A 24212-nucleotide genomic window follows, 5' to 3' on the forward strand; every position below is an offset into this window, starting at 1 on the left:
CACGCATGTGATGCACAAATAGACATGCAATCGAAATACACATAAAATAAAAAATAAATGTAAAAAAAAAGAATTTTTTTCTTAAGAAGGTGGGTGACCTGAAGACGGGATAATGGGAGAGGCGAGAGGATGAGGAAGGAGGTGAGGGCTAGGGCTGGCAGCCTGGCTATCCATTACTTTAAGAAGCTGAACTACTAATCTGAACCAGAAGAGGGCAGGGCTGCTGAAACGGAAAGTATGAACGCATAAATGGTTCTTGGCCCTTTGCAGACACTGTACTCAATTTCCTCTGTTGGGCGGGTTTAACTGCCCGGAAGCGGAAGTGTCGTCCTTTTTCCGTTCTCTTCGGTTCTCGCCGCTGTGAGTATTTTGGGTAGGTGGGGAGGAGAAGCTAAATCCGAGGTAATCCGCAGCCGGGCAGGGTTTAGGGAGCTCGGGTCTGCGCGGGGCGTGTGAGGGAGGAGGAGGGAGTGCGGCGGGGCGGGGTGGGGAGGCAGGAGCGCAGCGGTTAACGCGGAGGGCTGTTCCCCGCAGGTGCGGTCTCCAGCGCCGAGCGTCCGTCGCCATGGTGAGTCCGGGACGAGGGACCCGGCCGGGCTTGAGCGTCCCCGGGATGCCTGTGTCCTCCACGCTTATTTTCTGTTTTTCCTGTGTTGCAGCCTCGGAAAATTGAGGAAATCAAGGACTTTCTGCTCACAGCCCGGCGGAAGGATGCCAAATGTGAGTGGGTTCCCATTCTGCTCGGGATGAAGCCGTGGGGCGGGCCGACGGAGGGATTGGGCGTCTCCAAAAGGCGGTTTCTGCCGGGTATGCGGTGGGGTTTCCAAACGCGATCTTTGGAAAGCGTGGGAACGCTTGAGGTCGGCACTGCCTGTTCTGCACAGTGGGCCAAGTGCACCCCTGATCGCAGCGCGCTCTGTCTTCCAATTACTTGCGTGGACCTCACGAGGTAGAGGCGGGAGGATACCTGTGAGTTAGAGGCCAGCCAGGGCTGCATTTTGGAAACTGGTCTCAAAAAAGAAGTCTCTTCTACGTGCAGTAGTCCTCCAGTTTTCAGATAAAGAGGAAAGGTAATGAATCAGAAAGCAGTCAAGTGGCCCGTGCCGTCAAATCTCAGGAGGCGGAGGCAAGAGGATTGAGCGTCGAAGACCATCCTTGACCTGCATATCGGGACTTCACAAATCCAAAGTAGGGGCCGGGGGTAGACTGCCCACAGTGCAGGAAGCCAGGCCTGGTGGACAGGCCCTTGGGAGGCAGAGATGAAAGGATGGGGAAATTCTAGGTTCTCCTTGGCTACATTGTCTCAAAAATAGGTGCATGTTCAAAGTTGTGTGACGGCTCCTGCTGGTTTTGTATTGTTCTTTTATACACAAGGAGGGAATTGTCCCCTATTTAAAGGATGTTTGGGAGGATGTGCCTAATAAAAGATCTTGCGAGGCATTATCTCACATAGCAGGGGGAAAAAGGAGTATTTTTCTGCTCGGTGAGATAACCCCGTGTGGCTTCCTTTTCCCCTCAGATAGTCTTAAAGAGTCAGATCATGAAGTAGAGTTGGGCTGTCGCTGTTAGGTTGGACAGGAAGAGCTTTTGAATGAGCTGTGGGGATCTTAGGTGTCGCCTTTGATCTGGTGCTGTGTAGACTGATGACCACCTGTGGGAATGATGGCCATCTGCTGGGAAGGATGTCTCCTGCTGGGGGCTCAGCCGTGTTTCCTTTGAACTATGCGAGTTTGTTTGGAAGTGTGTTTTCAAACCCGATTTCTGGTGGGGTTTTTTTAGAAACAGCTGTATAGGCCCTGAGTGACCTGGTACCCTGGTAGCCCAGGCTGACCTCAGATCTAGAACTGGGTGGTTCTTTCTCAGCCTCCCAAGTGTGAGGATTACAGATGTGCGCCCCCGTTTCTGGGAGGTCAGAGGACAACTTGCAGGAGTTGGTTCTCCCACGGGGTGGGTCTCGGGAGCTAAACTTGGGTCACTGGGTTTGGCAGCAGGTACCTTTACCCTTCCGCTATCTCACTGGCTTCTCTGAGCTTGAACTACCTCCACCGCCCGAGTGCTGGTATTCCAGGTCAGCGTGCCCACTGTGGGGGGGCACCGCACTGAGTTGATGGACAGGGCTGCATGCAAGGTTCCTGTCAGATTGGCGCTGCATTTATCTCCTCATCTTTTGGGTGTTCACCCAGCAGTGGACTTGCTGTATCACTTGATATGGCCTTAACATAACGCTGGGGGCTGAGGGTATAAAAGCACCTACCCAGCACCCCTAAGGCCCTGGGTTCCTTCCCAACACTGGGTAAATGGCATGGCGAGCACCCCTGTAACCTCAGCACTTTTGGTTGGAGGCAGAAAGATCAGGAGCATTCAAGGTCCTCGGCCACACAGTGAACTCAGGGCCTGCCCAGTGTCATGAACTCAGTCACCTCCAGAAATACCGTTTGACTTAATTTTCAGGGGTACAGTGGCTGCCAGAGGCGGTGCAGCAAAGGATGCTGTGGTCCAGGGGTCTGGACTCGGTAAGACAAAAGCCAGAGCAGCCGATACCTTGAGCAGGCTCTGAGCCCCAGTGCTTCCTGTGAAGTCCCCTGTCCCCAAGCAGTTACTGACTGGGGGAGTTGAAAATAGGCGCTAGTCTCGGGAGCATTAGGCACTTGGCTGCTTTTATAGCCGTGAGTTGTTTGTTGGTAGTGTCTGAAAGGTTTGCAAGGAAGTTGGAGCCAGGGATTTGATGAGTACTAACCGGCTCGCTATAGGAAGTAGATGGCTGTCATAGCTGCTGCTTGCTGTGCGTTTGGAACAGAACCAGGTCTGTATGGTTGGATTTGAGGTGCACCTGGAACATGTCAGAGCTGGAGTCATGAGATAAAATTGCGCAGTAGAGGACCAGGAGACTAGTGATGGAGAGATGGCTTAAGAGTCCTGACCAGGCAGGGGTGCATGCTTTTAATCCCAGTTGAGGCAGAGGATCTCTGAGTTCCAGGACAGCCAGAGCTGTTACACAGAGGAAACCCTGCCTCAAAAAAAAAAAAAAAAAAAAAAAAAAAAAAAAAAAAAAAAGCCAAAGGGGGGTGGGGTAAAAGCCCTTAATGCTCTTGCAGAGTTCGGTTCCCAAGTGTCCTCGGGCTCTCACATCTGCCTGTAGCAGTGATGCCCTCTTTTGGACTTCAGGCACCTACATTCCCATGCCTGTGCCCTTACACAGACGCAGACATTTTTACCTGTAATTACAAAGTTAATAAGGGTTGGATGGTGGGGGGTCTCTGCAGAGCCTTGTCTGTCTTGGAACTTGTTCTGTAGACCAAGCTGGCCTCAAATTCAGAGATTTGCCTTACTCTACCTCCTGAGTGCTGGGATTAAGCACCATCACCACCCTGCAAGGATTTTTTTTTTTTTAAGAAGGTTGTCATAGGTCATTTTAGAGTGTTCTGTGATGCTGTGTTTAGGATGCCAAGTGTGGGTTTCGTGTCCATGTACAAAAGAATTGAGGAAGCCCCAAGACCATTAAGTGTGTAAGAGGGAAATGTAGCTTTCCGGTACATGAGCATTTGAAGGCAGGGGAAGAATGGGGAGGTGGGAGCTTGCTCAGCTGTCAGCGTCTGCTGCCCAGTTGTGACCGTTCATTCTGTACCGCTGGTAAGGATGTAAGGCACCGGACCTGTGTGGCTCTTCATTTATTATGTATACTTGTGTGCCAGAAGAGGGCACCAGTTTTCATTGTAGAGGGTGTGAGCCACCATGTGGTTGCTGGGAATTGAACTCAGGTCCTCTGGAAGAGCAGTCAGTACTCTTAACTGCTGAGCCATCTCTCCAGGCCCGCAGCTTCATCCTTAACTCTGGTCTCCTTGGCAGCTGTCAAGATCAAGAAGAACAAGGATAATGTGAAGTTCAAGGTTCGCTGCAGCAGGTACCTTTACACCCTGGTCATCACAGACAAGGAGAAGGCTGAGAAGCTGAAACAGTCCCTGCCCCCTGGTAAGTAAAAGCCTGAGACAGTGGTGGAGGTGGGCAGGTCCCCAGGATTAGGAGAGCCACTTTGGGGTCAGTGCCGGGGCATGGTTCTGTTGGGTCCTGTGAAATGCACTGGGCGAGGTCTGAGGGGTTGTTTATGTCAACCATCTATCTCTTTCTTCCCCCAGGTTTGGCAGTGAAGGAGCTGAAATGAACCAGACCTCTCTGTTTTGACCATTAAAACCCCTGAAAAGTCCTGTGTGTCCTTGGTCTTTAGATGGGGGGTGACGTTGCTGTGGTGGAAGTTTCATGGAGGGAAGCCGTGTACACTCCCATGGCGTGGAAGTGTTCTGTGGGATGGGTTCCCTTCTGATGAAAATTGGGGGAGGGGTGAGCTTCTGGCAAGCAGCTTTAGGCTGAGCCATGTAGCTGCCCTTGGAATATCCCCTGGATATCCATAAGAGAAAGAAGTGTTCCATCCTGTGAGACTTGGGAAAGTGAAGTCAGGAAAGTGTGGGGGTCAGAGAGGTGAATGCAGGACAGCATCTGTGGAGGCTGCTTACCATGAACAGCCTGGGAGTGGGAAGAAGTGTCTGATGCCTCTGGGCATTGCATTGTCCACAGTTCACATACATTCATGCAAGCAAAATGACACATAAATTTCTTTAGTAAGTAGATGATTTCTGATGATTTAAAAAAAAATAGGGCAAAGTTAACATTGTCCATCTTAAACTGTTCCTGGACTTAACCATTTTCAGTCCAGCAAAGTGGCTGTGAACCACACTGGGTCCACCACCAGGTGGCACCCAACTACAATGAATGAGCCACAGAAATGGGTTTGGGTCTTTTGAGATAAGAGCTTCTATATTTCCAGGCTGGCTTTGAATCCCATCCACCTGGGTGCTGGGACTGTAGGAGTGTAATGAGTGCCTACCCAATTTAATATGCTAAGATTGAGGGTTCTTTCTCTGCCCTTAGAAAGTATAGTACAGCAGGCCGATGGTTGTTAAATACTTTAACAAGCATGTTGTAACCAGAAGTGATCTACTTGCTGGAGGAGATCATTTTTTGTGTGAACTGTGAGTGTTTTGGAAGATGGTTTTGTTTATCCCAGGAGTGGGCAGGATAGGAGACAGCCCATGGTGTTTATAGATTCTGAAGAAAGACAGTTTACAGCTTTGGTGCTTTTTTTGTTTTTGTCTCCAGCACATTTCTCAAAAGCTCACCCTGGGTCCTAGGAGACAGGATTTGTCTGGCCTTGTGGTCCCCTGAAGGCGCCTTTTCATGCAGCGCCTCCTACCCTGGCAAGCCTGAGTCACGTAGGGTGCTTCTGTGGTCCAGAGACTGAATGATGTCTTTGTGCCCTCAGGTGATGGTTCATCCACTGCTGAGGTCCAACTAGTGTTTGTCTGCGTAGGGGGATCTGAGCTCTGCCATGGTTGACTACCGGTTGGCACCTCTCACCTCTGCATCAGTACACAAGGAGCCGCTAGAATGCTCAGCAGGCTTTGGTGTCCTGTGCTGCCCACAGGTGTCCATGCCGTAACCCAAGGGGAAGCTCAGCCCTTTGATTTTGCAGTGTAGACTGCACCAGGTTCAAAACTGTAAAAGTGACTAGTTGGAGACATGAACAGTATTACCCTGGGGCCACTGAGGACAGCTGTGCAGAACACTGGGTGGGCAGCACCTCCAGGGATTCTGACTAATGCTATGTTTTTTTGGCGCTAAAGGGGGCTACATGTCTCTTCCTGCTTGGCAGCCAACAAGGGGTACATCAGATCCAGTGGCGGAGGGCACATAAATTTGCCCCTTGTTTTAACCAGCCTCGCTTCCTTTTCGCCCTCCATTCCCTTTTCTCCCCTTCCTAGTGCATTATTGTTCGTTAGGGACAGGGTAGAAGGGTTGTCTCCTGAGGCCCTCACCACAGGGCTGCCCTGAGTCTGTGACCCTCCACCTCCACTTCTGAGTGCTGCAATCTCAGGCTCATGGGTCACTATGCCAGCTGTTTTTCTCTATAATTCACATGCGTCGGAATGCACTTGTGATCTCGGTACCTGGGAGACAAACAGGATTGCCACAAGCTCAAGGCCAGCCTGGGCTACCTAAGAAGACCCTGTCTTAATAGAAAAGGGGAGAGAGGTATGGTAGTGTGTGCCTTTAATCCTGGTACTCAAGAAGCAGAGACAGGTAGATCTGAGTAGAGTTTGAGGCCAGCCTGGTCTACAATATGAATTCTGGGACAATCAGGGAGGGCTACACAGAGAAACCCTGGGGGGGTGGGGGTGGAAAGAAATAGACGCACTCTTCTGGGTGTAGATCTAGGAATCTCGCTGGGTGGCTGCCGCTCAGTTCCAGACTTTGCATCAGCTCTACAGGAAGCACCCCAGCTGTTCCGTGCCCTGAAGCTGCCCAGCCTGCCATTCTCCCCTACCCACTGCTCCCACAGGATTCCCTTCTGCCACTCAGAATCCACTGGAAACATCATCCAACAACTCCCCCTCACTGTACCCTCGGGAGGCATCCCCAAACTCCCCTCACCCACCTACCCACCCCCACCCCCGCAAAAAAACCTGCCAATGTAGGATTGAAACACTGGGCGTGTTTATGATCAAGAGGTGTAAAACTCCCTACTGAACACTAACGACGGGAAACTTGGGTCTTACTCATCACATGGTGCCCTAGAATAGGGAGGATTCCTAGACGATGTGTTGAACTGGTGAGACACCCCTGTGAGAACAAGGGGTCCCCTTGAGCCTTAGCTGTCAAGAGATGGTAGCAGCCAGGTTCAACTACAGAATGGAGCTGATGGTGAGGAGAGGCCCCATGGCTGGGCAGAGCAGGACTCACTTCTGGCAAGGTTCTTTGATGGAGCAAGGGCATCTGTTCTCCCACCCAGCAATACATGTGTCCCTTACCATTTTCAGGGTACCACCAGCACCTAGGGGATTCTCCAGGCTAGAAACTAAATAATTCCTCCTGGCCCCTCTGGGGTCTCCTTTCTGCCTATACCAAGTGTCCTCCAGCTGACTACCCAGCACTGTTCCCAACCAAGCTGACCCTAACTTGACCTCTTGGCCACCTCACAGGTGTCCACTGCCCCTTACCTGCCCACCACCTGCCTCAAATCCTTACACTGGTCATACCAGCACTTGGTATGGCCCTTAATTCTAACCACAGGACAGAGATGTGATGGGCGGGGCTCTGCTGACCACGTGACTGCCCTGGGCTGCCCCACCCTGTTTTACTTTCTCCCAAATACCCTCTAAGCTGGCATGTGAGCGTGTGTGCTGCAATCCACATCCACAGAGTGCAGCCACAAAGTCTGCTCTGTCACTAGTCTGGCACATAGGTGGCCCTCCCTTCCAGTGTCCCTTCTGCCCATGCCTCTCTGGGACCTCAAAAACCCTCCCAGCCCTGTCCTTCCTTCAAGTGTAAAGGGACTCAGTAATAGAGCCCTTGCCTAGCATGCCCAAGGCCCTGGGTTCTAACCCCAAGACTGCAATAAACAAGCTGGGTGTGGGTGGCACACACCTTTCATCCCAGCACTGGGGAGGCAGAGGCATTTGATTACTGTGAGTTCAAGGCCAGCCTGGTCAACATAATGAGTTCCAGAGCAGCCAGCACTACATAGTGAAAAATACATAAATAGAAATAGAAGGATGTATTAAGGGCTAGCCCAGTCTCCTAGGCCAAGATTACCAATTATGTATCCACTAGCCACTTTATGGTCTTTTTCCTTTCCCTTTCTTTTTCTTTTCCTTTCCTTTTCTTTCTTTTCAAGCTAGGTCTCACATAGCCCAGGCTGGCCTCCAACTCACTACCGACCTGAGCATGACCTTTGAACCCACGGTCTTTTTGCCTTTCCATCTTAAGGCATGCACCATCAAATGTCCACAATCTTGATATGATAAGCAAGGCATCACAGTTTAGAGACTGAAGTTCACTTCTTCACACCTTCCATCTTTTCGCCCATCGGATCAGTGGACGCTTTGGGGCCTAATTTCTGGAGCGGGTGGGTGTGTTCAGGAAGGGGTCTTGGAGGAGAGGGGCCAGGGCCTGGGTGGAGTAAGAGCCTAGTGCAGGGAGGGGCGTGTCCTCGCCTAGGGCTGGACATGGGGCGGGGCCAGGGCGGGGCGGGGCTCGATGGTGTCCTGAGCCGGGTGGTGGAAGCGGCCGTGGCAGTGGCAGCGGACCGGCTACAGCTTGTCCAAGCCATGCCGGCGGCGCGCGTGGAGTACATCGCGCCCTGGTGGGTTGTGTGGCTGCACAGCGTCCCGCACCTCGGCCTGCGCCTGCAGCGGGTGGACAGCACCTTCAGCCCCGGCGACGAGACTTACCAGGAGGTAAGCCCGCGCGTCGCAGATCCGAGCTACTGAAAGGGACCCTCAGAGCGGGAGCCAGAGCTGGTCTGAGAGCGCCCGGGTCTCCGCTCCATCCTCACTTGCCTCAACAGCCCGCGCTCTCCGCACCTCTCGGACCCCCTCGGTCCCCAGTTGGGTCCTCTCGGCTCTCCCCGGGCCCTTGGCCGGGAGGCTCATCCCGGCTGGGAACCTCGGGATTTGGAAAGCTAGAAAGATCAGAGTTAGAGTGCCCCGGGGAAGAAGAGGAAGGGCGCCGAGGCTGCGCGCAGGAGGCGGGGGCTGAGCCACCCGGAGACTCACGGTGGGGGTGGGGCATCTGAGTCAGGGTGACTGGCGTCTGAGGTGGGCGCGCAGGGGTGCCCCGAAGTTCCCCTCGGGAGACTACAACCCAGACGTCTTTTCTCCCGGTCCTGATGGCCTGAGAGAAGTTTAGGCAGAAACTGACTTGAGCCTCCCGAGTCCCCAGTGCCCCTTTCCCTAGCCCCAGCGGCCGATGCCTCTGCCTTGACCCCTTCTCAAAGGCTGCGGGGCTGAGAGAAGCGGCGTAGGGGACTAACCTCTTGGACGCCAAGAACTCACAGCTGTTTGAATCTAGGAAGGAAGGTGGCTTCACCCCGTCTCACACCACATCCTGCAACTGCCCTATCTGCCCTGGCGTCCCTGCACCTAGGCCCTGAAATTCCGAGGTCTTGGCTCCCGGGCCAGCTACAGTCCTTGTACTTCTCAGTTGTCCCTGATGATGAACAGGGCCTTCCCGCAGCGGGTTTGGTGGGCAGGTCCAGGCTTCTGATCTCCCTTCCAGACCCGACTAGAGCCTCTCAGCCCATCTCAGCCGCGGCCAAACCCACGACCGCCTCTGCGGCCCCGGCTGAGTCAGTTTCCTCCGCTAGGTCAAAGATTCAGGGGTTGGGGCAACCCGGAATGAGGCCCATTATCAGTTCAGAGCTATGTGCCCGTCGGACTTCGGCCTCTGCATACAGTGGCGGGGCACCCTCTCCTGATCGCTGTTGTGGGGCAGTCAGGCCGAGCAGAGCCTCTCTAGACTGTGCCCAGGAGTGGCTTTTTGCCCTCCCAGACTGTCCTCATTCTGAGGCCAGGGGCTCCTGATCCCTGTGCTATGCACTGCCCACGAGCGAGCCAGGACCAGGGAGTCTAATTATAACTTTCAATGGCCCTGCTGCTTGCAGGCTTGGGCAGTCGGCACCTGCTCTTCTGAGAGGATGGGACCCCTTTGTGTTGCTGGGGGCAGGGGTACTGTCACCCCCAAGCAAAGCAGCACTAACTTCTCTGGATCTGCGCTAACCCCACCCCCACCTTGCCTGGCCCTGGAAGGAAGGCGTGTTCCCTGCGGACCGGTGACGACCCGAATAGCTCCGGGGAGTCTTCCTTCATTCAGCAAGTGCTTGAAAGGGACGGATACGGTTTCCGAACAGCTGTGTTGGGGGTGTGGAGAGATCCCGGAGCCTGTACTCTGGGTCCCAACCATATTTTCTCCTTTCTCCTTGAAGAAATCTAGCCTCTCAGCCGGGTCACGGAGACCCCCTAGCTGGGAGAAGGGTGGTGTGGGTACTCCCCCACCCCCACAACCTGAGCCTGACTCCACCCACGCCCAGTCTAAGGCTAGATGGCATCTGTAGGGGTGAGTCCCACTCACGGTCCCCGCCTCTAGGGTCCTGACCCCCAAACCTTTTGTTTGGACTCTTTCCCATGACCACCGTACCTACCCCACCCCTGCGTCCATCCTGGTCCAGCTATGAGTGGAAGCAGAGCCCCGGGCGATGAATGTGGTGGGCCTTAAGGGAAGTCTGGCATTGCGTGTTATTTAAGGCCACTCCTGTTTTGGTAAGTTCCCTTGTTGTCTGACCACCAGTCTCTTTCGTACTGAGCACTGGAGTCAGGCAGCTGGTGAGCTCATGGTGTAGACTGGGCGCCCACCTTCTGTTGTAGTAGGTCACCTTGGTGCTCAGCAAACTTAGTTTGAGGCTGAGTGTTGTGCCAGGGCCTGGGTGACATGATAAGCAGAGCAGCAGTGGCTGAGGCATCTCTTAAAGCCAGCATAGTCTGAGGCAGGGGGATTGCCATCCCGCTGGTTGGTTGGGATTCCAGTTCTATGGCTGTGTGACCACAGGCAGATGAGAATTTTTCCCTTGCCTGCATGTATCCCACGAGTTTTTCTCCTGAGTCTACACAGTACAAGCATTTGCATAGGACATAACCAAACCCAGTGATTCAATCATTAGACAAATGGACTGTGCCCGATAAAACAGTGGAGAACAGAGCTGAAGACCCTGGGCAGGGGAGACTGAAAAATGCATGGGAAAGTCACAAACAGTGTGAGCTTTAGGGTCAGTGAGTGTGTGTGTGTGTGTGTGTGTGTGTGTGTGTGTGTGTGTGTGTGTTTGTTGTTTGTGTGCATGCTCTCTCAAGTGCATGTAGTCACACGCACACATGTAGATAGGCTGGAAATAGGCAGTAGGGAACCAGGAAGGACTCCTTGTGTGATTGGGACCTAGAAAGCAAAGCAGGGCTTAGAAGAGCAGATCAGCTGAAGGGCAGGCCACTTGGTAAGCATGTTCTGTTCCAGAACTTCCCTGAGCAAGAAGGGCCCAGCTTGCTTCCTGGGATTTTTTTTTTCTGGCCAGTGGAGGCCAAAAGAGGGGGTTCGATGCTCTGGAACTAGAGGTCCCAGATGAGATGGAGCCACCCTGTAGGTGTTGGAAACCGACCCCGGCCCTCTGCAAGAGCAGCAAGTGCTCATAATTGCAGAGCCATCTTGCCAGCTCTGGATTAATTGATTGATTGATTTTTTGGAGACAGAGTTTTATGTAGTTCAGACTGGCCTTAAATTCACCACATAGCAAGGAAGATATTGGACTTCTGATACTCCTGACTCTACCTCCCCAGTGCTAGGATTACAGATGTGTGTCACCATGCCCTGTTTATGGAGTGCTAGGGTTGGAACCCAGGGTTTCCCACGTGCTAAGCAAGCACTCTACCAACTGAATTAGATCCCCACCCCCATTCACCCTCTTATTTATTTGTTTGTTTGTTTGTTTGTTTGTTTGTTTTTGAGGCAAGTGTACCTGTGTAGTCGAGGCTAGCTCTCAACTGGTAACCCATCTGCCTTTCCACCCTAAGGTCTGGGATTGTAGTTGTATGTCACTGCTCCTGACTTCTGCCTGAGGACTTTGGGCACAATGGAAGTTCCTAGTCTCCTGATAGCTGGTCCTCCTCATGCTCTCCCCATTGAACTTGAGCATGAGTCCTCAGGAAGCCTCTACATGCCCAGCCGTTTGGAGGAAGTGGCTCTGGGCCCAGCAGACTCTGTCAGGGCAGTGGATTGGGAATTCTGCTGGGCTCTGAGTCTGTAGCAGGGAGTAGCCTGGCTCTCCATCCCAGATCTCAGCCCCTTTACAGGAGAGCAAGCCTGGAAGAGGGAGATGATCCCTACCACAGAGAAGTAGCAGAAGGGCCCAAGATCTCACAGGTGGGACACAGGTGGCCATAATCCCTCTGTGGGAAGGAGACCCCAGCTCGCTAAGTACCCAGTAGACAGTGCTGAGGACAGTTAGAAAGTCATGAAGTCAGCTGTGTCTCTCTGAGAAGTCACTTCAGTTCCCTCCTCATCTGGGGAATTGTCACCCTCACCAGCCACCAGCCACCCAGGAGAAGCCAGACCCTGATGATGTCATATCCATAGTACTTCCTGTTGGATCTGTGGACAGCACCCCCATCTAGGCTTTCTGCAGACCATGTGTTAGGAGGTACAGGGAGGTGTCCATTGTTAGAGTTTGGCTTGGCTTTTCCTGAGTCTCGGTTCACAGACTGCCCTGTGAGAGATTGAGGATGTAGTTGGTTGGGAGTTCTTGCCTAGCATGCACTCACCCCCCAGTGTCCCATGAAACTGGGTATGGTGGCACGCACCTGGAATCCCAACACTTAGGAGGCAGAGGCCAGTGGATCCTTGTGAGTTCCAGACCAGCCTGGCCCACATAGTAGATTCCAGGACAGCCAGGACTATAGAAAGACCCTGCCTTAAAATAATAATAATAATAATAATAAAATAAAAACAAAAAAAAATCACTCTTGGCTTCATATGGAGTTTGAGGCTAGCCTAGGCTATATAGACTCTGTCTTCTTGCTGTTGTTGTTTTATTTTGTTTTTTTAAAGCCCCAACTGAGTGCAGAAGGGACACAGTATGGAATTCTGGGAGAACAGGATGCCCTGGCTCAGCTGGAGGCAGATCTGAGGAGGGAAAAGCAGATTTTTGGAGCCCAGCCCCACGGGAGACAAGCCAAGGTCGGGATGAGGAAGCCCGTTCATCCCATCTGAACTTGGAGTCATGGTCATCAGGCAGTCACGCCAATCTCCTAAGGGGTTAACCCTTCCCAGGCTCTGAGGTGGTGTTCTCCCTGGAGAGCATGAGGAGAGGCCACCTGCCTCAGCCAGAGGCTGGCACATCACTCAAATTGTTATCCGTGACTCCCTCGGGCGGGGTCTGTCTGCGGTGGCTGCTGTCCCCCTAGCCTGAGTACTAGTGTCGTGCTCACTGCAAATGATGAAGCAGAACTAACTGAAGGAGCTTTGATGATGGAGAAGCTGAGTTTGGGCATGGTGCTGGGGCAGGCAGTGGTGTTCTTATGAGGCAGAGGCAGTAGGAGGCATGGAGTGGTGTGGATATTAGCCAGTCTAAGCTCTGGCGATAGTTTGAGGGCGTGTGAGTGGAATCATCCACCCCCTCTCCCATCCCCCCTCCCATCCTGTCCATGCACTAATTGGGAACGGAGACATAATGGCCCGTTAGAGTGGCAGGTGACACCAAGTTGACGGTGCTTCCCTCTGTCCTCCCCACCCCCACCCCTTTCCTTCCTACCTCTCTTCCCCTTTCTGTTCCCTTGGCCCTTGGCCCACTGGCAACCCAGCTTCCAGCTCTAATTCTTTAGTTGCCCAGGGCTCTTAGGGTGAACAGCGAACAAGCCCCACCCCACCTGTATTTGGGCTTCCTACAGCCTTTTTGCACTGGTCCGTTATCAGTAACCTGAGGCTAACTGCCTGGCCCAGACCCAGAGCTGTCCAGGACATCCAGACTCAGGAGTTCCGGGCCCCACAGGAAATCTAGGCTCATAATTTCCAGGAATCAGAAATCCAGCAACCAACTATGGAGAGCTGGTGGGTCAGGTATATAGAGACTGGAAAGGCAATCGTCATCTCTCCTGAGTGGGGACACCTGGTAGAGTCAATAGTTCCTTCTGCTTGGGGTGAACACAGAGAAGACCCTCCTGGGAGTGAAGGTAGCTGTCATGAGCTTGGCAACATAGGTCATTATTATTGAAAATACTTCCAGGGGCTGGTGAACTGGCTCAGAGAGTAGAGGCACTTGCCACCAAGCCTGATGACATGAATTCAATACCCACAGCCCACATTACATAAGGAGAAAAGTGACACCCTAAAGTTGTCCTCCGCCGACTCCCACACTAGAGTCATGGCATGTGTGTGCCCCGACACATAAGATAAATAAATAAACGTAATAAAAATGTAAATTATATGTTTATTCATTATAACTTACTGCAACATGTCCGTTCTTAACTCTTCAGCTCAGTCGGTGCCCGCCCCCTCCAGGGTTTCTCTCTGTAGCCCTGGCTGTCCTGGAACTCACTCTGTAGAGCAGGCTGACCTCAAACTCACAGAGATCCACCTGCCTCTGCCTCCTGAGTGCTGGGATTAAAGGCACTCACCACCATCGCCTGGCTAATTTTTCTTATTTTAAAGTGTGTGTGTGTGTGTGTGTGTGTGTGTGTGTGTGTGTGTGTGTGTGACTATGCACAGCCTTTTCCGTGGGAGCTGAGATCCAGACTCACGTCCCCGTGCTCGGCAGCCATACCACCAAGCCATCTCGGCAACCCTCACCTTGCATGTCACACATTGTCCTTGACCACCCAAGGCTCTGCTGCATCTGCCTCCATCTCCATCACCACAGTGATCACCTGGCTGCATCACCGTGATCACCTGGCTGCGCTGCGTTTAAACTCAGCCCGTCTCTGTAGTCTGTTGTCCCATCGTCCCTCTGTTAGATTTGCCCACATCACGCGTAGCCGCGGTTGGCTCTCCTGCCTGTGTCGTAGTCCATTACATGACTACAGCATCTGACGTGTGTCTGCGTGATGAACACCTGTGCTGTCTCCAGTGTTTGGTGACTACTGCCGGACTCAGTGGCTGTGGACTTTTGTATGTGGCTCTTGGGGGGCGGGGGGCACTCCCCTTCTTTCTATGAAGTAGAGCTGCTGGGTCACGGTGTGTATAGATGCACAGTGGCTTACAAACTGTCCAGGGAGGATGCCTGCTTCTGAGTGATGGGATTTCAGGGCCTGTGAGAAAACAGTGGGGCTTATTTTTAGTTTTTGGAAACAGGATCTCATTCTGAAGTCCAGGCTGGACTGAGCTCCTTGATTGCTAGGATGATGGGCACAGATGTGTGCCACCATGCCCAGCCACAGAGTGTCTTTTTCTAGAGCTGGGTGTGGTGAAAACGCTTGCAATCCAGCACTTACGAAAGAGGAATACCAACAGTGTAAGGTAAACCTGGACTGCATAGTGAGCTCAAGGGCGGTGTGGAGACCCTACCTAAAAATTAAAAAAAAAAAAAAAAATCATTAAATTTAAAAACCAGCCGTGGTGGGGCTGGAGAGATGGCTCAGTGGTTAGGAACACTGGTTGCTCTTCCAGAGGACCCAGGTTCAATTCCCAGCAACCACATAGCAGCTCACAACTGTCTGTAACTCCAGTTCCAGGGGACTCAACACCCATGGCAAAGACACCAATGCATACTTAAAAAAAAAAAAAAAACCAGTGGTAATTGCACCCACAAGGCTCTGTGTGTTGGGCCCTGAAGACTGAGTCAGTTTCAAGGAGCCGTTAAGCAGCCGGGGTGTGTGGTGGGGAGTGGGGGTTGTTGCCGTCTATCGACATTAATCTGTTGCTTCTGCACTTGCCTGAGATCCAGTTGGCATGGGGTCAGCTCTAGCTTTGTTCTCTTCTTTGGGGTTTTGTTGTTGTTTGTCCTTGTTAGGGTGTTTTGTTTTGTTTGCCATGAAGAGACACCATGACCATTTCAACTCTTATAAAGGAAAACACTTCATTGGGGCTGGCTTACAGTTCAGAGGTTTAGTCCATTATCATGATGGGACATGGTGGTGTGCACAGGCAGACATGGTGCTGGAGAAGGAGCCAAGAATTCTACATCTGGATCGGCAGACAACAGGAAGAGAGTGACGCTGGGCCTGGCTTGAGCTTCTGAAACCTCAAAGCCCCCCCCCTCCCACCACACACACACACACACACACACACACACACACACACACACACACTCCACTCCATGACACACCTCCTCTGACAAGGCCACACCCACTTCAACAAGGCCACACCTCCCAAAAGTGCCACTCTCTGTGGGCCTCTGGGGACCATTTCCATTTAAGCCACCACACTGTTGCTGTTGTTGATTTTTGAGACAGGGTCTTCTATGGCCCAGACTGGCCTCAGATTAAGCATGTAGCCACAGATGGCACGGAGCTTCTGATCCTCCAAGCCTTTTCAGGCCCACCTAGCGGCTCAGGATTTGCCAAGGGAGCTGTTGTCTGTCAGGAAGCCTAGGTGCCCTCCTCTCGGTGGGACTACAGGTGTGAACCACCATGCCTGGTTTTATGCAGTACTGGGGGTGGACTCCTGGCTTTCCAGCTTGCTAGGCAACCACTCGCCTCCTGTACCACATCCTCAACTCCTCCTAGTTCTGACTCTGACAGGCTAGGCCCAGGGTAGGCCTTTAGGGTTCCCCAGCTCCAGGGAGGTATCCTGCTTCCGTCAGAGGGCAGGTTGCAGTGTGGTGACTTTGTGGGGGGAGCCTTTAAAGCCCCCATTCCCCCAGGCCCCTTTGCAGTGGAAGATGCCTTCCAGGAAGGTGCAGTGACTTCCCGCTGTCTCATCGACAGGAGCCTCTGGAGGTCATTCGAAGGGGCAGGTGGGTGGTCCAGGCCTGCCTCACCTTGAGGACTATGGAGGATACTGTGCTCAGAGCTGCTGCCCCATCTTTCACCTCCCCGGAGGAGGAAGGAGCTCCTTTCCATGCTTGAGTGTTGCCTAGGTGGAAGTGGAGGACACCTCCTAGGTGAAATGAGACATCTCATTTGTCCTCTCAGTTGACCTCATCACTTCTAGATTTGTCCCTAAGGCCGAGAAGCCTGTCCACCCAGTGTTAGCATCAGCACAGCCCGAGTCAGGGGTGCTCTGAGCGGCCTGCGTCCTCACAGGGATGGGCAGCCGAGCAGTCGCCCACAGGCTTCATCTCCGTAGAGTCTGCCCAGCCTGAGCCACCAGCTCGGCACTGCAGGTCGCCTCCCTATGCTTGGCCTGTGTGCAGTCTGTCCCCTCAGACCCTGGAGTCCCGTGGCCTCCAGCCCAGATGAGTGCTACCACCCACACAGGTTCCCTGACCAAAGCTCCAGGGAGAGCAACCCCCACTGGGACGCTGGGGACTCTGGATGAGGGCATGGCTGAGGCCGCATGGGAAGCCAGGAAGCTGTCAGCTCGGGAGCTTGACTTAGAGCCAGGTTCAGCCCTGGCTGACGGCCACTGATCCTGGGGCCATCTGGTGTCCATCTGGCCAAATCAAGGGATTGGAAGATGAGGTGGAGGGGGACACCTAGGCTTCCGGACAGACAACAGCTCCCTTTGAAAACCCAGGGCTGCTGGGTGGGGCCGGAAGCAGTCTCTCCATGACCTCCTCAGCATCCTGACATTGCTGCTACCACTGGCGTGTGAGTCAGTGGTCCCTGGCAGGGTACAGCAAGAAGGACACCAAAGATTACCTACCCTGGCTCCTCGATATCCGCCCTAGAGCACAGAGCTGACATTTAAGGACTCTGGATGGCCCCAGCACCTACAATAGGCACATTCCATTTTGGCGTAACAACACTGGTCTGGAATGGCGGGCCTAGGTATGCCAGCACCAGTGATTCATAGTGTCCCCAGCTTAGTTTCCCTTTGCACCTGAGGTGTCCTACCCAGACCGTGTCTCTTTCCAGTCCTTGTGGCCATAGCTCTCATGGTCCTTGCTCTCCTGAGTGGCTCAGGGCTTGTCATCAGGCCTGGCCTGGACTGTATCTTCATCCGGAAACCTGGGCTGAGCCATGCTTGGCCGTATTAGTTATTTTTGTCATTACTATGACAAAATGCCCGATGAAAGCTGCTCAAAGAAGGAAGGTGTTTTTCCAGTTTACAGTTTGAGGGTGCATCCGTCATGGCCGCCTGGGAAGCCCTCGGTCACACGGCCTCTGCAGTCAGGGAGCAGGGAGGGCTGAAGACTGCCGCTCAGCCGACTTTCTCTGTCACATTCGGACTGGAACTCCAGCCTGTGGGATGGTCCCTCTCACATTCCTGGTGGATCTTCCCACCTCTGTTAAACTAATCTAGAAGATTCTGGATCCTGCCGAAACTTGATAACGTGAATGGTTGCAACAGCGGTCCTCCCTCACCAGCCCTTCTCATCTCCCAGCCTGTCCATTTTCCTGCCATCCCCACCCTGGCACCCAAATGTAGGGCAGGCTGTTCATTTGGAGGGCTGTGGGCATAAGGATGCAGTACAGCTCCCGGGACTCTCCACCCCCCACCCCTCCCTCCACCCCACCCGGCCCTGGACCAAGCTGACACAGCCCCTCCCTCCTACAGTCGCTGCTCTTCCTGGGGGTGCTAGCTGCCGTTGGCCTGGGCCTGAACCTCCTCGTCCTTGCTGTGTACCTGGTGTGTGCGTGCTGCTGCCGGCGGGACCACACAGTGCAGACCAAGCAGCCCAACTCATGCTGCGTCACCTGGACAGCGGTGGTGGCCGGGCTCCTCTGCTGGTGAGTGTCCTATGTGCAGGCCACACCAATGGTTTCAATTCAGCTCCCAAGGGGCCAGGTGGGGAGGGGGCACTTAACAGACACAGGCAAGGGAAAGCTAGCCCGTGGCCAGGACATCCTTCATGTCCAAGTGGCTCCTCATCAGTGACTGGCCACATTCACTGACCAAGCTAACCCCTGCATGAACAAACCTGCCTCCCCAAATGAATACTGTCCCTTTTGTGGCCAAGCATGGGGAATCAGTCGCTAGTGTAGTGATGGGAGTCTGCATTGTTCCCCCACCCCCCAGCCCTTCTACCAGACCAGGGCCAGGCCTGACAGCCATATGGGTCCCTCCCTGAGTTGACCAGGTGGACGGTGGGCATCTCTTTTCTCTGCATCCCTGCTACCTTCCACTGCCACCCCGGGTCTGCAGAATCAGAAGTCAGCCCCAATCAGTTCCGTTGTCTTGTGAGATCAGGAGGTTCATTGTCTTGTGAGAGCTACCCATACGTAGATCTTCTCCTGTGCCCTGACTGAGGAATGAAGATTTCCAGTACCTTGTGAGAGCCTGCCCCACCCACCCAGCACCCAGCACCTAGCCCGTGCATACGTGTAAGCTCACTTCAGGAGTTGGTGTGTTTTTCTTGTTTCTGTGTCTGTAGATATTTTTTTTTTTATGTATAGCGCCCCCCTTGAGATGTTGAAGGGTGTGGCCACCCTCTAAGGTAAAAGTCCCTTGTTGCTTGTCTGAAGGATTGGTCCTAGGTTTTAGTCTGCAGGAAGGTCACCTTACTCCTGAACACTTTCTTTTTTCTATAATGTATTCATTCAGTGTTTCTCAGCCTTTTGGCCAAGATGGAGTGTGGTGACGTGTTCATGATCTTATGTGGGTGGGAGTGTGGGGCTCACTGAAACCAAATGATAGGCCATCCTCAAAGCAGCGACCAACCGAGGGCTGATGAATCTTGTGGCTGGGGCCGGGGCCTACAGGAAAGAGTTCCAGCCCAGATGGGAAGGTCATGACTTACTGGGAAGGTGATCCGACTCCCAGAGATGAGCCAGAGCTCCCGTGAGAAACCGAGGTGCCAAAAACCCTCTGCCTGGTGTAGGGCATCGCAGGGTGGTTAGGGAGAGAGGGGACCCAAAGACACACACCAACAGTGCTTGTTCCATTGCAGCGATCCCTCGGTCCGCAGGAAACTGCGGGTGCTCCTATGTTTCCAGTAGAGCTACCGCCAGATAAGCCTATTGTCAGGTACAAATGCCATTAGAGTCAAGTGCATTGAACACTGGCTAACCCAGCATCCAAACAGAACATCGTAATTTGGTGTTACGATGTGTATTTTGCAGCAGGTAAAAATGGCTTTAAGTGGTCAGGTCCAGTAAGTACTTATTACCTTTAGTTAAGAGAAACTCAAGGGGCTGAAAAGATGGCTCAATGGTGAAGAGCACTGGCTGCTCTCCTAGAGAACTTAGATCCATCTCTCAGCAGCCACAGGGTGGATCACAGCCAGCTGTATGCAACTTCAGTTCCAGGGGGTCCAGTGCCTTCTTTTCAGTTCCAGGGGGTCCAGTGCCTTCTTCTGGCCTCTGCAGGCACCAGGCACCCATGTGGTGCATAGACACACACTCAGGCAGAACACCCACACGCATAAAATAACATGGCAAAGAAAAGCGGGAGACGAGTTCTCAGAAGAAGTTGAACTGAGGACGAGAAGGAAGAGGAGGAGAGAAGCTGGACACGGAAGGGCCACTGTGGCAGGATTCCTTCCGTGCGGTGTTCTACAGCTGCCTCTGGCAAGCGGACGTCAGCGACAAAAACCAGCCATTGCTTTTGCCACTTTTGTTTTTTAATTCAGTTTTTAAGCATGCTTTTCGCATGTGAAAAGCACGGGAACCTGGTAGTTCCAGCGATGCTGTGGAGAAAGATGGACACTGTCCACAGTGAAGCCAGCTCAGTAGTAGATTAGATTAGATTAATCAGAATAGATTGTGCTGCTGCTTGAATGCAAAGAATGCTGAGGGGAGCCAGGCCTGGTGGCGTACACCTTTAATCCCAGCACTCGGGAGGCAGAGGCAGGTGGATCTCTGTGAGTTCAAGACCAGTCTGGTCTACAGAGTGAGTTCCAGGACAGCCAAGCTGCAACTGTCTCAAGGAAGGAAGGATAAGCATCAGTGTGTGTGTGTGTGTGTGTGTGTGTGTGTGTGTGTGTGTGTGTGTGTGTGTGTGTGTATGCGTGTGTATATGCATGTGCATGCATGTGCTCACACTTATCTTTCCCCAGGTTAGTATTTTGAGAACTCAGGAGGCTCCTTGATTGGTCCTGTGATCCCTGGAGTGGAGGACCACATAGAATATGATGGATGACAGAGTTAAGAGTGGAAATGATTTACTCAGGCTGGAATGTTGGATTCGAGCCAACCATAAAATTTCACACAGATGGATTTCAAGTTTGGCTTTTGGTTAAAATCAATAAGACAACATAGGGAAAAAAAGAAACTGAGCCTGACAATTCCTGAGAGAAAGTCTGGGAGGGACTGTTACAGACCATAAGGTTAATGAGGACGTGAGGGCAGGCCAGTGTGGGGAGGGTCCTAGAGCATCCACACACATACACACACACACACACACACACACACACACACACACACACACACACACACACCAAGCAGCTCCCCACACTCCGCTCAGAGTCCCTGTGACATTGGAAACCAGGCATGGAGACAGGGGGATGAGGAGTTCAAGGTCATCCTCAGCTATATGGGAAGTGTGAGGCCCAGCTGGGGATACATGAGACCCTGTCTCATGTGTCTGTCTCAGAGGACAGAAGGTAAGAGGTGACAAAGGGGCCACTTTGAAATATTGGATGCAGTTTGTGGCAGAAGTGGAGACTTGTTCCAGCTCCCCCAAAGCATGAATCAGGACCCAGTGGGTTCTGGGTTAATGAGGCAGGCAGAAGCTAAAACTTCATAGAAGACTAGATCAGGGATATACAAAGAAGCCCATAGTTCTTGGCCAGATCTGGAGGGACCTGAAGGTTGGCATTGAGCATGTCAAATCAGATCTCAAGACGCCACCAGGGCCGCTGAATCATAACCCCCAAGTCTTGCCTGCAGTTTTGTGCCTTTCAGGAGTTTGTTGCCAGCCAGGACAAGCAGGCTTCTGCCAGGTCACTTTAGGTGGTCCTTAACCTTCACCCTGAGACAATATCCCCTCATCCCAAACCCTAGAATAAAGCTCCTCAGCTAAAATCGAGCCCACACTATGGGTGTTTGCAGAGGCTTTTATTCACAGTTCCCCAAATCTGGAAGCAAGTAAAAGATATCCTTCAGTAGCCGAGTATGGTGATACATTGTGTACCCTAATAAAAAATGCTGAAAGATCAGAGACAAAGGAACCAGCCACTGCCATGTCTTACCTCCAGGATTCCTCAGCCTGAAAAGCCTTTAGTTCCTGTCTCCTCCTCACGCCTTACATACCTTTCTCCGCCCAGCCATCACTTCCTTACTAGTGCTGGGATTAATGGCCTGTGTGTCTCCCAAATACTGAGATTAAAGGTGTGAGATCTCAGGTTTGGGGATTTAGCTCAGTGGTAGAGTGCTTGCCTAACAAGCACAAGGCCCTGGGTTCGGTCCTCAGCTCTGACAAAAAAAAAAAAAAAAAAAAAAAAAAAAGGTGTGAGATCTCAAGTACTGGGATTAAAGGTGTGTGCCACCACTGCCTGGCTCTGTTTCCCTTCTAGACTAAGTCAATCTCATGTAGTCCAGGGTGGCTTTGAACTCACAGAGATCCAGACAGATCTCTGCCTCCTGAATAATAGGATTAAAAGTGTGCGCCACCACTGCCCAGCCTCTATGTCTAATCTAGTGGCTTGTTCTGTTCTCTAATCTTCAGGAAAATTTTTATTAGGGTACAGAATACATCATCACAGCCAAGTGAATAAATAAACTTGGATACATTCAGACAATGGACTATTATGCAGAGCTGAAAGGAAATGTCCTGCTGAACCATGAAAGATACTGGGGAACCTTGAATGCCTGTCACTGAGGCAAAGGAGCTGATCGGAAGAGGCTGCATGCTGTGACTGCAGCTGTACAACATTCTAGAAAAGGCCATGGAGACTCTAAGAGGTCAGAGAAGGGAGGAGGAGAGGACTAGGCAGAGCACAGGGGAGATTTAGGGCAGGGGCTGCCCTGATGGTAAACTTAACCTGACACTGTGTGTCTATTCCTGAAGCATTTCAACTAAGAGTGACCCCTGTGCACGCTGTGGGCCTTGGATAGTACCATGTTCCCACTGGTTATCAGCTGTAACAAGGATGCTGCTATTAAAGGATGTCATATGGGCAAGCGGGTGGGGGGGGAGCTGTCCATGAATAGGGAAATTCTGCACCTGCTCGATTTTGCTATGAACTTAAAATCACCCTAATTTTTTTTTTTAAGATTTACTTATTTTTATTTTATGTGTATGGATGTGTGTCTGGGCACTATATGCATACAGTGCCTTTGGAGACCAGAAGAGGGTGTCAGATTTCCCCTGGAACCGGAGTTATAGATGATTGTGAACTGTTGTATGAGTGCTGAGGACTGAACCCAGGTCCTCTGGAAGAGCAGCCAGTGCTCTTAACCACTGAGCCATCTCTGCAGCCCTAAAAGCATTTTATTTTATTTTTGGTTTTTCAAGACAGGGTTTCTCTGTCTAACAGTCCTAGCTGTCCTGGAACTCATTATATAGATTAGGCTCGCCTCGAATTTACAGAAATCCTCCTGCCTCTGCCTCCTGAGTTCTGGGATTAAAGGCGTGTACCACCACACCTGGCTATAGAAACAATTTTGAAAAGGTAAATGCAAGGGTTGGAACTGTACCTCAGTAATAGACTGTTTGCTTAGCATACCTGAGGTCCTGGGTTCAATCCTCAGCACAAAAGAAGACAAGAAGAAAGGCTGACAGAGGAAACCGTGGGTTAAGTGTTTACTGTACAAACATGAAGACCTACCTGAGTTTGGATTCCCAGCACCCACACAAAAAGCTCCCACATCTGCAATCCCAGGGCTAAGGATGGGGACCAGAGACAGCTCACTTGCTGCCAGCATAGCGTTTCAGTGAGCTCCAGGTTCAGTGAGAGACTTTGTCCCAAGAGAATAAATAACACAGAAAGCAGTGGAGGAAGGTACCCAGCATCCCCTCCTGGCCTCCTGGTGCAAAGACACACGCGTGCGCCCAAAGAGAGATAGTGCGTTCTCTTCTGGGTTCATCACCCCTAACCTTTGTTTGGGGTTTTGCTTGTAGTGCTGCGGTGGGTGTTGGTTTCTATGGAAACAGTGAGACCAACGATGGGGTACACCAGCTGCTCTACTCCCTGGACAACGCGAACCACACCTTCTCTGGAATTGACGAGCTGGTAAGGATTGTGGGCAGGTGGCTGGGCACAGACACAGCCCATGAGGTCAGCAAGGCCAGAACAAGGGTGCCAGTCAGATCTCAGGAGCCCAGCTGCACCCTTCAGAGCTGCATGATGGATGCTGTGGGCTGGGCTGTCTTCTGAGCAGTTGCCCTGCCAAAGGCAAACAGTTTCTGTGACCCAGTCCAAGAGAGATTTCAGGGCAGCTCTACCCCCATCAGCCCCGGTAGTCTGCAGAACATCTGAGCACTTGTCCGTCCCCTGAAGGAGGAGACCCTGAACATGGGTTTCCAGAGTTGTTGTTGCTGTTAAAGCAAGAGGTCTCACTGCGTAGCCCTGGTTGTCCTGGAACCCACTGCATAGACTCACCTGGAACTTTCCATGATGTTCTTGCCTCTGTTTACCCAGTGCTAGAATTACGGCCACCATAGCCTACTGAGCACGGGCTGTTTGTTTATTTGAGACAGTCTAACCTCGAACTCCGTATGTCTCAGAGGGTGACCTGGTGTTTGAATACAGGGGTGCACTACCATGCCTGGTGGGTGCAGTGCGGGAGCTTCGTACCTGATAGGCAAGCTCTCTACCACTTGAATTACATCTTCAGTCCTGAATGTGTATTTTCGCTCTAAGT

The 24212-nt window shown here is 52.3% G+C and overlaps 2 protein-coding genes and 1 long non-coding RNA gene across 6 annotated transcripts in view; 2 read left to right on the forward strand and 1 right to left on the reverse strand.

Moving 5' to 3' along the window:
• The first annotated feature begins 301 nt into the window (after positions 1–301).
• Rpl38 (ribosomal protein L38) lies at positions 302–4200 on the forward strand. Of its 3 annotated transcripts, none has more exons than XM_006970437.4 (5): positions 302–360; positions 535–568; positions 660–720; positions 3847–3969; positions 4134–4200. In XM_006970437.4, the coding sequence occupies exons 2-5, from the start codon at positions 566–568 to the stop codon at positions 4157–4159; spliced, it is 213 nt and encodes a 70-aa protein (XP_006970499.1). In that variant the 5' UTR covers positions 302–360; positions 535–565; the 3' UTR covers positions 4160–4200. The 3 variants fall into 3 exon arrangements, with proteins under 3 accessions (XP_006970499.1, XP_015849141.1, XP_006970500.1); XM_015993655.3 differs by having other exon boundaries at positions 317–373; XM_006970438.4 differs by having other exon boundaries at positions 332–402.
• A 3884-nt stretch (positions 4201–8084) lies between these two features.
• The window catches only part of Ttyh2 (tweety family member 2), a 44681-nt gene continuing 28553 nt past the window's right edge, over positions 8085–24212 (forward strand). The window contains exons 1-3 of one of the 2 annotated variants that reach the window (XM_006970435.4): positions 8085–8288; positions 18025–18197; positions 23470–23581. In XM_006970435.4, coding sequence (XP_006970497.1) covers positions 8160–8288; positions 18025–18197; positions 23470–23581 — 414 coding nt within the window. In that variant the 5' untranslated portion in view covers positions 8085–8159. The remainder of the gene's footprint in view (positions 8289–18024; positions 18198–23469; positions 23582–24212) is intronic. The other variant, XM_076543674.1, reaches the window with a different exon arrangement.
• On the reverse strand, positions 8607–8992 carry LOC143267033 (uncharacterized). Its single transcript, XR_013041963.1, has 2 exons — positions 8864–8992; positions 8607–8724 (listed from the first exon to the last, which is right to left on the reverse strand). It is a non-coding gene; the product is annotated as an uncharacterized LOC143267033 (long non-coding RNA).

The sequence above is a fragment of the Peromyscus maniculatus genome, chromosome 8 (genome assembly GCF_049852395.1).
Source record: "Peromyscus maniculatus bairdii isolate BWxNUB_F1_BW_parent chromosome 8, HU_Pman_BW_mat_3.1, whole genome shotgun sequence".
Classification (NCBI taxonomy): domain Eukaryota; kingdom Metazoa; phylum Chordata; class Mammalia; order Rodentia; family Cricetidae; genus Peromyscus; species Peromyscus maniculatus.

What these genes read in the sequence shown, in the direction of transcription:
- Rpl38 (XM_006970437.4), top strand. An exon ending in CCGGCGGAAGGATGCCAAAT is followed by an intron (nt 721 to 3,846) that starts GTGAGTGGGTTC and finishes TCTCCTTGGCAG; the next exon opens with CTGTCAAGATCAAGAAGAAC. An exon ending in GAAACAGTCCCTGCCCCCTG is followed by an intron (nt 3,970 to 4,133) that starts GTAAGTAAAAGC and finishes TTCTTCCCCCAG; the next exon opens with GTTTGGCAGTGAAGGAGCTG.